Raw genomic sequence first — 15928 nt, 5'->3', positions numbered from 1 at the left:
CTACTGTAGTTAACAAGGTAACTACTTATGTTAATGCTTGCCTATTATTCTAGTCTCGTCCTCCTAACGAGACAATTAACGGTAGTTCTACGGTACCCAGAGTGGTATTTTAGAATACTACGGATCTCTTTTTGTCCACGAAATGGGCTAGTCATTTGTTGCCTCAAAATAGGCTACTTAATTCGTGGCCTCGAAGTACTAATTTGTGGGCTCCAGTGATTACTGTTTTCATTTCTTTGTGTTACAGACGTGGATACGTCGGGATTTGTGTCCAGTGCTTTTGTGGGCTAGGTGACCATTGGAGACCTATTGAAGATGGAGTCAGGGGACGGTGCTGCGTCTTCTCAGGCTAAGAGGAAGATGGTAGTCAAGAGGAATCCAACACAGAAGAAGCCACTGGTCAAGCACCTTTCAGAGGAGGGGTTGGACAGATGGGGTCAAAGCTTACCTGTGGAGGTGTTAGTTATTATATTTAAGTTGGTGGTTCAGAAAGACGGTGCTGTACCATTTTTGTGCAGGTAATGCAATTTTGGGTGCTCATCTCAGTGTCATTAAACTCATGTAATGCACATAGATCATAGTTACTTCCAAGTTATCAATTTAAAATATGTTTATTTGTCCTTTTAGTTTATTTGAACATAAAATAACTATTAAAATATGATGAAGTAAATAGATGCAGCCTAATCCACCAATATATGGACATCAGTAAGTCAAACACAACACATACACAAGGCATATACCACTAAATCAATAAATAGGCATTTCAAATCTCTGGTGATAGAGGATGATATTTTGCTTTCTATCCCGCCGATGCAGGGCGGCCAGAGTATGCCGTCTATGGAACGATGTAGCAGAAATTCCAGCTCTCTGGCGGAATGTTTCTGTTGGCCACTGCTGGTTAGAACCAGGCAAGACCCAGTTACCTGAAACAGAACTGAAGATCAGGAACACCATCAGCTGGCTCGCGCAGAACAGGTCAGTGGCCTATTGTTTGGTATGATTCCATCCTGGTACAGTAACTATGAATTCTGGTAACTTCAACTGGGACATGTTGGGTAACCTTATGGATGGATATCGCATGCGCCTACAACTTTTCACCTTGACAACACCTCTAAGTGTGTACAGTGTTATTATACATGTCTGTCTGTTTTTCAGGTTCTCTCAACTCAGAGAGTTTTCCCTTAATCACTGGGAAAACCAAGTTGACTATGTTGTAGAGGTAAGGCTACATAATGTCGTTTTGCTATTTCGTGCCTCCATTAACAAAATATGTTCGTTGTGCGATACTTGTTCTACATTTCAATTGGATCAAGGCACTTGCAAGCCATTGTTTTTATCAACCTTTATGTTATGTCAAATGTTAAAATGTTTCCAAATAGGTTGTGTCCCGGTCCTGCCCTCACCTACGCTCACTCAAGCTGTGCTTTTGTACTGGTGTAACGGGGAAGGCCTTCCAGAGCCTTGCAGACAACTGTCGCTCTCTGGATAGCATCAACGTGCAGAACTCAGAGGTAGACCAAGGAGTGTGTTCACAAACATGTAATGGATGACACACACAGACAGACACACACACACACAGCCAAACGCACACGCTGTTGTCAAAATATTTAACAGTCTGATACTTTACCTGACGGTGGAGTGATTTTTAGTCTTGACGAATCATAATGTTCACTACGTGTTGGTGTTTTTGGCTACTCTGAATTTCACAGACATTCGTTGTAATAGGACTAGAGAAATGCTTAGTGTTATAGTGGATAGATAGATCTTTGATCGTTTTCTATTGTTGCTACGGGTGCAGGTTGAAGGCCTTGTCACCTACTTGGGATCCCATGGCAGTCAGATTAGACAAATTCTGTTTACCATCGGGATGATCGGGTGCAGTAATTGCAGACTTCTCTTCGCTGCCATCTCTGTGAGTTTACCCTTCTATGAATTCCTAATTCAGGAGACCTGAATGATGATGATGATTTCAGTCTCTACCCACTATCATTGAATCATCATTTCCCTCGTTGACTTTGAACTCTACATGTGATGGTCATCTTTCAGTAACCGACTGTCATTTGTTGGATAAAGTAGTTTCCATGTAGTAAACTACTTTTTTCCAAGTAGCTTTAGTATAATTCAGACTATATTTCTCTCACGGGTAGTTTTAGTATAGTTCAACTTCTTTCCTTGTTAAGTAATTGGTAATCTAGTTAAATATATTTTCAGAATAGCTTCCCCAACACTGATTTTACAATACATGTATTGCATTAGCTAATTACCCAATGAACTTGATAACTCTATAGAGAGGATGCTGCCCTGAGTTACAACTGCTGGATATCAACTCAAACCTGGACAACGGACACTACGAGCTTCCCATCCGTGTCCAAGCTCTACAAAATGGCTGTCCTAAACTGCAGGTATTGTACTTAGGATTGACCCACCAGACAGAGACAGGGATTTTTCTGTTTGTTACCATGACATACCAATCATTTTTTAGTAGTAGATTTTGGTACTAAAACATCCACTGTTGTTAAATGTTAATTTGGAGAGTAACAGATCAAGTAATTGAAAGCAGGATGCACAGGCATAAAGGCTTTTAAACATACATTCATTGTATTGATCACGTTCAAGTTCAAAAGCTTTATTGTCCAATTTTAGGGTTAACATTTTCATTTCTATTCAGTTTCTATGGCTTAAAACAGAACAACACACCATGGTTTTATATCTGGGCTTTTACCAAGGGTGGCTGGTAGTGTACAGCGTGAAAGACAACTGACACACATGAGGTTCTCCGACAAGGACAGTAGAACCTTTTGGGTTCTATAGTTGCTAAGGGACTGAAATATAAGCCCTTTGAGAATAGAATAGAACAGCATTTAATTAATGAGGTTGGATGAAGCCTGCTTCAGGTCGCTTTGGATAAAAGCGTCTGCTAAATGTTCAAATGTAAAATGTAACACACCACCTGAGCTTTACTTATCTGTTCTTGTTTGTTCCAGACCTTTCGGATGCTGGATGTCGTACCAATTCCCATAGTGACGCGTAACAGGACTGGCGCCGACATCGGTTTCCCCTTGCTGGAGGAGCTGTGTTTGGTCACCACCTCTTATGTGTCCTACATGACCGACCAGGCCCTAGAGGACATTCTCTACGACTCCCCCAAGCTGCGTGTGCTGAACCTGAGAGGCTATTCGTGGGTTACATCAGCTGGCCTTACTTGGCTCCCTTGTGAAGGTATTGTTCTATGTTGTGTTCTATAGGGGCCATACCCTCACTGGGTGGCTCTGTACACAGCGATATGAATAGAATAGCAGAGATGTTCAGTTGAATGTGTACATGCTTGTTATGCTGCTTTATAAGTCCACAACACCACAGGCATGTTCATCCAGACCATTGTTGATACAACATGTGACCTTTAACCCTAAATCAAATGCATGATATGACTTCGTCTCTCTTGCTACCTCATTGGTTACTTACCAGGAAGTACCAGTGACAACACAGATTATATATTCTAAACTCACTTGCTGTTCTCTGTGTTGTTTTCATCAGAGTTTGAGTGTCTGTTCTGGGGCCTGCACCTCGACATAAAGGCGTCTGCATCCTGGATGGGACTCCATCTGCTGACCCAGAAATGGAGCAGTACCTTGCAGGAGCTGGACTTCTCAAACCATCTCACCCCTGAGGGGGACTTGGGGAGGGCCATGGCCAACCTGGCGCAGGGAACAGGTGCCGGCTCCATACGGTCGCTAAACCTCAAGGGGACCAAGGTCACAACATCTGCCCTCAGGTAGACCACATCTGATTCCAACCTCCACCATTCAACTGAAAGCTCATTATTGGGGAAAACTACTAATGAATCCAATACTTTTAACTTAAGATATTGTGTTGGATATGTCTCCTGATTTGGTTTATCATAACAAGACAAAAAAACGACTACTACTTTGAATCGCAACACTTGTGACCTGCCCTTAATTATTTAAATGTTTTACACTAACCATTTAGCAGACACTTTTATCCAAAGCGATTTACAATTACATATTACATGGACAGTCTCCCTGGAGTAATGTAGGACTAAGTGCCTTACACAAGGGCACACTAGTGATTTGAACTCATGACCTTCTGATCACCAGTCCAATTCACTATTCACTACCTACCCCTATTGCCCTCTACAGCAACCACTCAAATCAGAAAATCGTATGTTTTCTGTGTTTTGCAGGTTAATCATCGGCCAGTCTACAGCTCTAAACTACTTGAGCCTGTCCTCCTGTCGCAACGTTCCCAGGGGACTCAAAGGAGTGCATCATGGCCAAGAGGATATCCACCAGCTGCTGGCCAAACTGGAATAAGTTAATACAGTTAATACTACCAGTTAATACTAGTTAATACAGTTAATACTACCAGTTAATACTAGTTAATACATTTAATACTACCAGTTAATACAGTTAATACTACCAGTTAATACTAGTTCATACAGTTAATACTACCAGAACTGGTTTGGTTTGATGCAGCGATGTATAAGCCTTGGTTCTCTGGTTTAGGACTATTAAATGATGTTATGAACATGGTTTTCATGCAGTCATTAAAAAGCTTATTTTTTTTAAACGGAGATAGAACCTTATCATTCTAAACGGAGATAGAACCTTACAATGGGTAAAAAAAAGCTTCCTTAAACTTGTTTATATTGTGTTGTAATATAATAATTTCTTGTGTTACAGAAGGAGAATGCAGTCCAATCACCCTCGAGAAGGTGCTGGAGTTCACCTCTGGAGCTTCATCAGTGCCTCCACTGGGATTTCCATCTTGTCCACAAATCCAATTCAATTTTTTGTTTGTTTTTGCAGCCTAAGGATGGCCTGTTTAACTTGCATTGAGGTCCGTTGACTGCATGTTGTGCAAATGCTAAACCAGTAGAGTGGTTCACTGGATTGAATTGAATTGAATGTCAACTGTTAATAAACTGTTATATTACAATTATACCAACTATGATTTCAGACTTGCTCACTGAGAGGTTTTAACGATTACAATAGACATACCAAATGACTGTACAGCTCATACGTCCACTGCTGAAATATAGCATTTACTTATTTCAAGTTGTCTTTTGCCAACATGCAACATGCTTACAGGATTACCCCAGTAGTACAACAGTAAACATGCTTTTATTATATTAAAATGTGTCATTGATAAGCTTAAGAGAAGTGCACATATGAAGTCAAAAACACTACTTAGTCATAACATTTCAAACATGTCATACGCATTAACATTTGAAAAACTGGTATAAAGTTTCAGGTTGCAATAAGATTTGAAATGTCTGCACAGCATGTCAGATACTTTATCTTCAAATCAGATATGTGATCAATGGCACGACAGATTGACTCCTGTTGCTGTTGACTGAGATTGATTTGAGGTTGCTCTACAATTACAGCTGGGAGATCATCATCATCAGTAGTGGGTAAAGAGTCAATTCCATGCTGCGCCAGAACTGCCTCCAAATTGTGTGGTGTGTAGGGATTTTCCCCGAACACATTGTTGATTGCTGCACTGTCCGTTGCCATATTTGAGAGCATTCCTTCTGTCCAGATTTGAGTTGGTGTTCGGTTGTGTTCCGTACGCAAAGCATGGTTGTTCCAGGCCTCCCTAAAGCGCTCTTGGCTTTTTTGAATCTCAGGAAGAAAAACAATGTGAAGTGAAAGTTTGTGGATATCATCACTGGGATCCAGAAGCTGTGAATCCTCAAGGGAGTAGAACATGCTGTAAAAGGATTGCAACACATGCAAAAACACATCCCTCCAAAGACGTTCAATTCTCTGGTTATGGACTGATTCCCCTGTAATGAAACTCCGCCGCTCAATGCCCTGCACAAGATTCATGAATAAGGCCACCTGTATATTCTCACCACCATAATCTGATCTGACTCTAGAGGGTAGTCCATAAAGGGATGTGGCTTTAAGAAACTGAGACAACACAGTGGTGGCACGGTTGTCAGTGTTGCAACTCAGGTAAGTGATCAGCCGAGAGTGTCCATCTATGGCACCATGAACCGGTAAGCCCCATCTAAAATGGTGAATACAAAGACAGAACAAATACTTGTGGTTAATAAACAAGTAAATATTTAAAGTGTGAAACAAAAACAAAAAAGGCATCAAATAGTTGCAAGGTGTTATGACAATGCAGTGTTAAATGTCATCACTGTCAATAGCCTACCACAATAATTATTTGAGTTGCAGGCAAACAACAATTTTACCATGATGAATTCACCTTATGAGGCGCATATTCCCATCGATATGCCACAGGCTGTTGGGGTATGGTACATGATACACCCGTCTTGCCACAGTGCTGCTCCATCTCCTAGCAGTAGCTGCTGGGTTTATCTGAGCCAACATCTCACGCACCCTACGCCGTGGAACCAGCAGTCCATCTGCACGCAGCAAGGCTCTCATCATCTGAAATTGTAATCATGTAAATTACTAAAAAAATAGAATTAAATGTTTTGCAGCAATAAAACTCTAGAATACAGTAGTAACCCATTAATTACCTCATATCCAGAGTTTGGATACAGGCCATGAAGTCGTCTTACATGACGTTCAAGTTCTTCATCACCTGTCACTGAAAATCTACTCCTCACTGGTATACCAAGCAACTTCGACCTCTTGTAGAGAAATGATGAGGAGCATCCCAGAATGTTTGCCATTTGCTTAACTGTGTTGCCTTGCTTCATAAGAAAATCTATTTGGTCCCTGGTTATATTGATGGCTGGACACCCTCGTCGTCCTGAAACAAAGGAGAGAATATTTTAATATTCATTTAAAGTATTTATCACAAATGACATTTCACTGAAAACCACTGTTGCGTCAGTCTGTCGCCAAGACAACTCATGAGAAACGGTCTGAGTTCGCTAACAAGATCTGTTTGTTTTCATGATTCATTGTAAAGCAGAGGCTGGGTCTCTGACAGGAAATAAGCTAGTTGAGTAGGCAAAGATGTGTGGTTCCAGGCAGAGAATCACGGGGGAGATCAATTTAATCCTCCGTCTTTGGGGCAAGGAGTCCTTGCTTTGCGGTTAATTAATTAATTATTCTTTGACTTCTCTGCTGATATTGTCCATTACAGACAGAACTTTTTCAAGTTTACCGGAGAATTCTGTTTTCATATTGAGGATGGCCTTGAGAATATCCTCCGAGCTCAGCCCACGGCACTGTTCGTACTGCTTTCCTCAATATTATAATTATAATAATAATATTATATTATTATATATATATATATAATAGGATATAATATTATATTATATTATATATAATAATAATTATTAATTATTTTCCTCAAACACTTGACACTTGACACTTGACACGTGACTCCAAACACACGCTGATTGGCTAAATCGCATCCATTACTTCTCGACGGACTGTGAGGTGAACTTCTGCCACCTAGTGGACAGGCGGTATACCCTTCAAACGGGACATCATCTGCTCAACGTCATCTTCTGTTGTCTGTTGTCTTTTAAAGTAAGTATTATATAGAGTTAATCTATATAACAGATCATAGAAGAGTTAACCGAACTGTGGTAAGTAGATAGCTGTTCATGAGATTCATCCAGAGATAGTTTTAGTCAGAAAGCCAGCTCCGTTCGTGTCGCATATTCCCGCCTGAACACGGAAGAGAAGGCTAGCGACCTAGCTTAGCTAGCTAGTTGTGTTATAATGATGAGTTATGAACAGTTATAAGCTACTGTAGTTAACAAGGTAACTACTTATGTTAATGCTTGCCTATTATTCTAGTCTCGTCCTCCTAACGAGACAATTAACGGTAGTTCTGAGTGGTATTTTAGAATACTACGGATCTCTTTCTAAATTTCGTGTCCACGAAATAGGCTAGTCATTTGTTGCCTCAAAATAGGCTACTTAATTCGTGGCCTCGAAGTACTAATTTGTGGGCTCCAGTGATTACTGTTTTCATTTCTTTGTGTTACAGACGTGGATAAGTCGGGATTTGTGTCCAGTGCTTTTGTGGGCTAGGTGACCATTGGAGACCTATTGAAGATGGAGTCAGGGGACGGTGCTGCGTCTTCTCAGGCTAAGAGGAAGATGGTAGTCAAGAGGAATCCAACACAGAAGAAGCCACTGGTCAAGCACCTTTCAGAGGAGGGGTTGGACAGATGGGGTCAAAGCTTACCTGCGGACGTGTTAGTTCATATATTTAAGTTGGTGGTTCAGAAAGACGGTGCTGTACCATTTTTGTGCAGGTAATGCATTTTTTGGTGCTCATCTCAGTGTCATTAAACTCATGTAATGCACATAGATCATAGTTACTTCCAAGTTATCAATTTAAAATATGTTTCTTTGTCCTTTTAGTTTATTTGAACATAAAATAACTATTAAAATATGATGAAGTAAATAGATGCAGCCTAATCCACCAATATATGGACATCAGTAAGTCAAACACAACACATACACAAGGCATATACCACTAAATCAATAAATAGGCATTTCAAATCTCTGGTGATAGAGGATGATATTTTGCTTTCTATCCCGCCGATGCAGGGCGGCCAGAGTATGCCATCTATGGAACGCTGCAGCAGCCAGTCCAACTCTCTGGCGGAATGTTTCTGTTGGCCACTGCTGGTTAGAACCAGGCAAGACCCAGTTACCTGAAACAGAACTGAAGATCAGGAACACCATCAGCTGGCTCGCGCAGAACAGGTCAGTGGCCTATTGTTTGGTATGATTCCATCCTGGTACATATGAATTCTGGTAACTTCAACTGGGACATGTTGGGTAACCTTATGGATGGATATCGCATGCTCCTACAACTTTTCACCTTGACAACACCTCTAAGTGTGTACAGTGTTATTATACATGTCTGTCTGTTTTTCAGGTTCTCTCAACTCAGAGAGTTTTCCCTTAATCACTGGGAAAACCAAGTTGACTATGTTGTAGAGGTAAGGCTACATAATGTTGTTTTGCTATTTCGTGCCTCCATTAACAAAATATGTTCGTTGTGCGATACTTGTTCTACATTTCAATTGGATCAAGGCACTTGCAAGCCATTGTTTTTATCAACCTTTATGTTATGTCAAATGTTAAAATGTTTCCAAATAGGTTGTGTCCCGGTCCTGCCCTCACCTACGCTCACTCAAGCTGTGCTTTTGTACTGGTGTAACGTGGAAGGCCTTCCAGAGCCTTGCAAACAACTGTCGCTCTCTGGATAGCATCAACGTGCAGTACTCAGAGGTAGACCAAGGAGTGTGTTCACAAACATGTAATGGATGACACACACAGACAGACACACACACACAGCCAAACGCACACGCTGTTGTCAAAATATTTAACAGTCTGATACTTTACCTGACGGTGGAGTGATTTTTAGTCTTGACGAATCATAAATGTTCACTACGTGTTGGTGTTTTTGGCTACTCTGAATTTCACAGACATTCGTTGTAATAGGACTAGAGAAATGCTTTGTGTTATAGTGGATAGATAGATCTTTGATCGTTTTCTATTGTTGCTACAGTTGCAGGTTGAAGGCCTTCTCACCTACTTGAGATCCCATGGCAGTCAGATTCGACAAATTCTCTTTACCATCGGGTGCAGTAATTGCAGACTTCTCTTCGCTGCCATCTCTGTGAGTTTACCCTTCTATGAATTCCTAATTCAGGAGACCTGAATGATGATGATGATTTCAGTCTCTACCCACTATCATTGAATCATCATTTCCCTCGTTGACTTTGAACTCTACATGTGATGGTCATCTTTCAGTAACCGACTGTCATTTGTTGGATAAAGTAGTTTCCATGTAGTAAACTACTTTTTTCCAAGTAGCTTTAGTATAATTCAGACTATATTTCTCTCACGGGTAGTTTTAGTATAGTTCAACTTCTTTCCTTGTTAAGTAATTGGTAATCTAGTTAAATATATTTTCAGAATAGCTTCCCCAACACTGATTTTACAATACATGTATTGCATTAGCTAATTACCCAATGAACTTGATAACTCTATAGAGAGGATGCTGCCCTGAGTTACAACTGCTGGATATCAACTCAAACCTGGACAAAGGATACTACGAGCTTCCCATCCGTGTCCAAGCTCTACAAAATGGCTGTCCTAAACTGCAGGTATTGTACTTAGGATTGACCCACCAGACAGAGACAGGGATTTTTCTGTTTGTTACCATGACATACCAATCATTTTTTAGTAGTAGATTTTGGTACTAAAACATCCACTGTTGTTAAATGTTAATTTGGAGAGTAACAGATCAAGTAATTGAAAGCAGGATGCACAGGCATAAAGGCTTTTAAACATACATTCATTGTATTGATCACGTTCAAGTTCAAAAGCTTTATTGTCCAATTTTAGGGTTAACATTTTCATTTCTATTCAGTTTCTATGGCTTAAAACAGAACAACACACCATGGTTTTATATCTGGGCTTTTACCAAGGGTGGCTGGTAGTGTACAGCGTGAAAGACAACTGACACACATGAGGTTCTCCGACAAGGACAGTAGAACCTTTTGGGTTCTATAGTTGCTAAGGGACTGAAATATAAGCCCTTTGAGAATAGAATAGAACAGCATTTAATTAATGAGGTTGGATGAAGCCTGCTTCAGGTCGCTTTGGATAAAAGCGTCTGCTAAATGTTCAAATGTAAAATGTAACACACCACCTGAGCTTTACTTATCTGTTCTTGTTTGTTCCAGACCTTTCGGATGCTGGATGTCGTACCAATTCCCATAGTGACGCGTAACAGGACTGGCGCCGACATCGGTTTCCCCTTGCTGGAGGAGCTGTGTTTGGTCACCACCTCTTATGTGTCCTACATGACCAACCTGGCCCTAGAGGACATTCTCTACGACTCCCCCAAGCTGCGTGTGCTGGACCTGAGAGGCTGCTCGTGTGTTACATCAGCTTTCCTTACTGGTCTCCCTTGTGAAGGTATTGTTCTATGTTGTGTTCTATAGGGGCCATACCCTCACTGGGTGGCTCTGTACACAGCGATATGAATAGAATAGCAGAGATGTTCAGTTGAATGTGTACATGCTTGTTATGCTGCTTTATAAGTCCACAACACCACAGGCATGTTCATCCAGACCATTGTTGATACAACATGTGACCTTTAACCCTAAATCAAATGCATGATATGACTTCGTCTCTCTTGCTACCTCATTGGTTACTTACCAGGAAGTACCAGTGACAACACAGATTATATATTCTAAACTCACTTGCTGTTCTCTGTGTTGTTTTCATCAGAGCTTGAGTGTCTGTTCTGGGGCCTGCACCTCGACATAAAGGCGTCTGCATCCTGGATGGGACTCCATCTGCTGACCCAGAAATGGAGCAGTACCTTGCAGGAGCTGGACTTCTCAAACCATCTCACCCCTGAGGGGGACTTGGAGAGGGCCATGGCCAACCTGGCGCAGGGAACAGGTGCCGGCTCCATACGGTCGCTAAACCTCAAGGGGACCAAGGTCACAACATCTGCCCTCAGGTAGACCACATCTGATTCCAACCTCCACCATTCAACTGAAAGCTCATTATTGGGGAAAACTACTAATGAATCCAATACTTTTAACTTAAGATATTGTGTTGGATATGTCTCCTGATTTGGTTTATCATAACAAGACAAAAAAACGACTACTACTTTGAATCGCAACACTTGTGACCTGCCCTTAATTATTTAAATGTTTTACACTAACCATTTAGCAGACACTTTTATCCAAAGCGATTTACAATTACATATTACATGGACAGTCTCCCTGGAGTAATGTAGGACTAAGTGCCTTTCACAAGGGCACACTAGTGATTTGAACTCATGACCTTCTGATCACCAGTCCAATTCACTATTCACTACCTACCCCTATTGCCCTCTACAGCAACCACTCAAATCAGAAAATCGTATGTTTTCTGTGTTTTGCAGGTTAATCATCGGCCAGTCTACAGCTCTAAACTACTTGAGCCTGTCCTCCTGTCGCAACGTTCCCAGGGGACTCAAAGGAGTGCATCATGGCCAAGAGGATATCCACCAGCTGCTGGCCAAACTGGAATAAGTTAATACAGTTAATACTACCAGTTAATACTAGTTAATACAGTTAATACTACCAGTTAATACTAGTTAATACATTTAATACTACCAGTTAATACAGTTAATACTACCAGTTAATACTAGTTCATACAGTTAATACTACCAGAACTGGTTTGGTTTGATGCAGCGATGTATAAGCCTTGGTTCTCTGGTTTAGGACTATTAAATGATGTTATGAACATGGTTTTCATGCAGTCATTAAAAAGCTTATTTTTTTTAAACGGAGATAGAACCTTATCATTCTAAACGGAGATAGAACCTTACAATGGGTAAAAAAAAGCTTCCTTAAACTTGTTTATATTGTGTTGTAATATAATAATTTCTTGTGTTACAGAAGGAGAATGCAGTCCAATCACCCTCGAGAAGGTGCTGGAGTTCACCTCTGGAGTTTCATCAGTGCCTCCACTGGGATTTCCATCTTGTCCACAAATCCAATTCAATTTTTTGTTTGTTTTTGCAGCCTAAGGATGGCCTGTTTAACTTGCATTGAGGTCCGTTGACTGCATGTTGTGCAAATGCTAAACCAGTAGAGTGGTTCACTGGATTGAATTGAATTGAATGTCAACTGTTAATAAACTGTTATATTACAATTATACCAACTATGATTTCAGACTTGCTCACTGAGAGGTTTTAACGATTACAATAGACTTACCAAATGACTGTACAGCTCATACGTCCACTGCTGAAATATAGCATTTACTTATTTCAAGTTGTCTTTTGCCAACATGCAACATGCTTACTGGATTACCCCAGTAGTACAACAGTAAACATGCTTTTATTATATTAAAATGTGTCATTGATAAGCTTAAGAGAAGTGCACATATGAAGTCAAAAACACTACTTAGTCATAACATTTCAAACATGTCATACGCATTAACATTTGAAAAACTGGTATAAAGTTTCAGGTTGCAATAAGATTTGAAATGTCTGCACAGCATGTCAGATACTTTATCTTCAAATCAGATGTGATCAATGGCACGACAGATTGACTCCTGTTTCTGTTGACTGAGATTGATTTGAGGTTGCTCTACAATTACAGCTGGGAGATCATCATCATCAGTAGTGGGTAAAGAGTCAATTCCATGCTGCGCCAGAACTGCCTCCAAATTGTGTGGTGTGTAGGGATTTTCCCCGAACACATTGTTGATTGCTGCACTGTCCGTTGCCATATTTGAGAGCATTCCTTCTGTCCAGATTTGAGTTGGTGTTCGGTTGTGTTCCGTACGCAAAGCATGGTTGTTCCAGGCCTCCCTAAAGCGCTCTTGGCTTTTTTGAATCTCAGGAAGAAAAACAATGTGAAGTGAAAGTTTGTGGATATCATCACTGGGATCCAGAAGCTGTGAATCCTCAAGGGAGTAGAACATGCTGTAAAAGGATTGCAACACATGCAAAAACACATCCCTCCAAAGACGTTCAATTCTCTGGTTATGGACTGATTCCCCTGTAATGAAACTCCGCCGCTCAATGCCCTGCACAAGATTCATGAATAAGGCCACCTGTATATTCTCACCACCATAATCTGATCTGACTCTAGAGGGTAGTCCATAAAGGGATGTGGCTTTAAGAAACTGAGACAACACAGTGGTGGCACGGTTGTCAGTGTTGCAACTCAGGTAAGTGATCAGCCGAGAGTGTCCATCTATGGCACCATGAACCGGTAAGCCCCATCTAAAATGGTGAATACAAAGACAGAACAAATACTTGTGGTTAATAAACAAGTAAATATTTAAAGTGTGAAACAAAAACAAAAAAGGCATCAAATAGTTGCAAGGTGTTATGACAATGCAGTGTTAAATGTCATCACTGTCAATAGCCTACCACAATAATTATTTGAGTTGCAGGCAAACAACAATTTTACCATGATGAATTCACCTTATGAGGCGCATATTCCCATCGATATGCCACAGGCTGTTGGGGTATGGTACATGATACACCCGTCTTGCCACAGTGCTGCTCCATCTCCTAGCAGTAGCTGCTGGGTTTATCTGAGCCAACATCTCACGCACCCTACGCCGTGGAACCAGCAGTCCATCTGCACGCAGCAAGGCTCTCATCATCTGAAATTGTAATCATGTAAATTACTAAAAAAATAGAATTAAATGTTTTGCAGCAATAAAACTCTAGAATACAGTAGTAACCCATTAATTACCTCATATCCAGAGTTTGGATACAGGCCATGAAGTCGTCTTACATGACGTTCAAGTTCTTCATCACCTGTCACTGAAAATCTACTCCTCACTGGTATACCAAGCAACTTCGACCTCTTGTAGAGAAATGATGAGGAGCATCCCAGAATGTTTGCCATTTGCTTAACTGTGTTGCCTTGCTTCATAAGAAAATCTATTTGGTCCCTGGTTATATTGATGGCTGGACACCCTCGTCGTCCTGAAACAAAGGAGAGAATATTTTAATATTCATTTAAAGTATTTATCACAAATGACATTTCACTGAAAACCACTGTTGCGTCAGTCTGTCGCCAAGACAACTCATGAGAAACGGTCTGAGTTCGCTAACAAGATCTGTTTGTTTTCATGATTCATTGTAAAGCAGAGGCTGGGTCTCTGACAGGAAATAAGCTAGTTGAGTAGGCAAAGATGTGTGGTTCCAGGCAGAGAATCACGGGGGAGATCAATTTAATCCTCCGTCTTTGGGGCAAGGAGTCCTTGCTTTGCGGTTGTCTTGACAACGGCACAGCAGATGCGACGTTCTTGTTGTTAGCTTAGATAGCCGGGTAGCAATATTTTCTAACAGTAGTAGTAATAGTAGTAGTATAATAATAGTAGTAGTATAATAATAGTAGTAGTATAATAATAGTAGTATAATAATAGTAGTATAATAATAATTTAATAATTTAACTACTACTAATAATTTATTATTAATTAAATTATTACAATTATTTATTAATTAATTAATTAATTATTCTTTGACTTCTCTGCTGATATTGTCCATTACAGACAGAACTTTTTCAAGTTTACCGGAGAATTCTGTTTTCATGTCGAGGATGGCCTTGAGAATATCCTCCGAGCTCAGCCCACGGCACTGTTCGTACTGCTTTCCTCAATATTATAATTATAATAATAATATTATATTATTATTATATATATATAATATTATATTATATTATATTATATATAATAATAATTATTAATTATTTTCCTCAAACACTTGACACTTGACACGTGACTCCAAACACACGCTGATTGGCTAAATCGCATCCATTACTTCTTCATCTACTTCTATTACCTGTGAGGTGAACTTCAACTTGACATCTGCTCAACGTCATCTTCTGTTGTCTGTTGTCTTTTAAAGTAAGTATTATATAGAGTTAATCTATATAACAGATCATAGAAGAGTTAACCGAACTGTGGTAAGTAGATTGCTGTTCATGAGATTCATCCAGAGATAGTTTTAGTCAGAAAGCCAGCTCCGTTCGTGTAGCATCGTGCGTGCACCGTGCGTGTAGCATCCCGCCTGAACACGGGAGAGAAGGCTAGCGACCTAGCTTAGCTAGCTAGTTGTGTTATAATGATGAGTTATGAACAGTTATAAGCTACTGTAGTTAACAAGGTAACTACTTATGTTAATGCTTGCCTATTATTCTAGTCTCGTCCTCCTAACGAGACAATTAACGGTAGTTCTACGGTACCCAGAGTGGTATTTTAGAATACTACGGATCTCTTTTTAAATTTCGTGTCCACGAAATAGGCTTGTCATTTGTTGCCTCAAAATAGGCTACTTAATTCGTGGCCTCGAAGTACTAATTTGTGGGCTCCAGTGATTACTGTTTTCATTTCTTTGTGTTACAGACGTGGATACGTCGGGATTTGTGTCCAGTGCTTTTGTGGGCTAGGTGACCATTGGAGACCTATTGAAG

The 15928-nt window shown here is 40.3% G+C and overlaps 2 protein-coding genes across 2 annotated transcripts; both read left to right on the top strand.

Moving 5' to 3' along the window:
* Positions 1 to 315: 315 nt before the first annotated feature.
* Positions 316 to 4331, top strand: LOC308163807 (F-box/LRR-repeat protein 6-like; the record flags this gene model as incomplete). Its single annotated transcript, XM_080537997.1, has 9 exons — positions 316 to 518; positions 817 to 975; positions 1156 to 1219; positions 1380 to 1517; positions 1799 to 1912; positions 2289 to 2402; positions 2985 to 3219; positions 3535 to 3772; positions 4202 to 4331. 9 exons carry the CDS (start codon positions 316 to 318, stop codon positions 4329 to 4331), a joined length of 1395 nt encoding a protein of 464 aa, XP_080394123.1.
* Positions 4332 to 8018: 3687 nt separating this feature from the next.
* On the top strand, positions 8019 to 12019 carry LOC308163806 (F-box/LRR-repeat protein 6-like; the record flags this gene model as incomplete). The annotated part of the gene is made up of 9 exons (XM_080537996.1): positions 8019 to 8221; positions 8520 to 8678; positions 8854 to 8917; positions 9078 to 9209; positions 9490 to 9600; positions 9977 to 10090; positions 10673 to 10907; positions 11223 to 11460; positions 11890 to 12019. The coding sequence occupies 9 exons, from the start codon at positions 8019 to 8021 to the stop codon at positions 12017 to 12019; spliced, it is 1386 nt and encodes a 461-aa protein (XP_080394122.1).
* Between the last annotated feature and the right edge of the window lie 3909 nt (positions 12020 to 15928).

This window comes from Nansenia antarctica, assembly GCF_963989245.1.
Source record: "Nansenia antarctica genome assembly, chromosome: 8".
NCBI lineage: Eukaryota > Metazoa > Chordata > Actinopteri > Argentiniformes > Microstomatidae > Nansenia > Nansenia antarctica.
The sequence above is the reverse complement of the archived record's forward strand: the minus strand, read 5'-3'. Positions and strand labels throughout refer to the sequence as shown.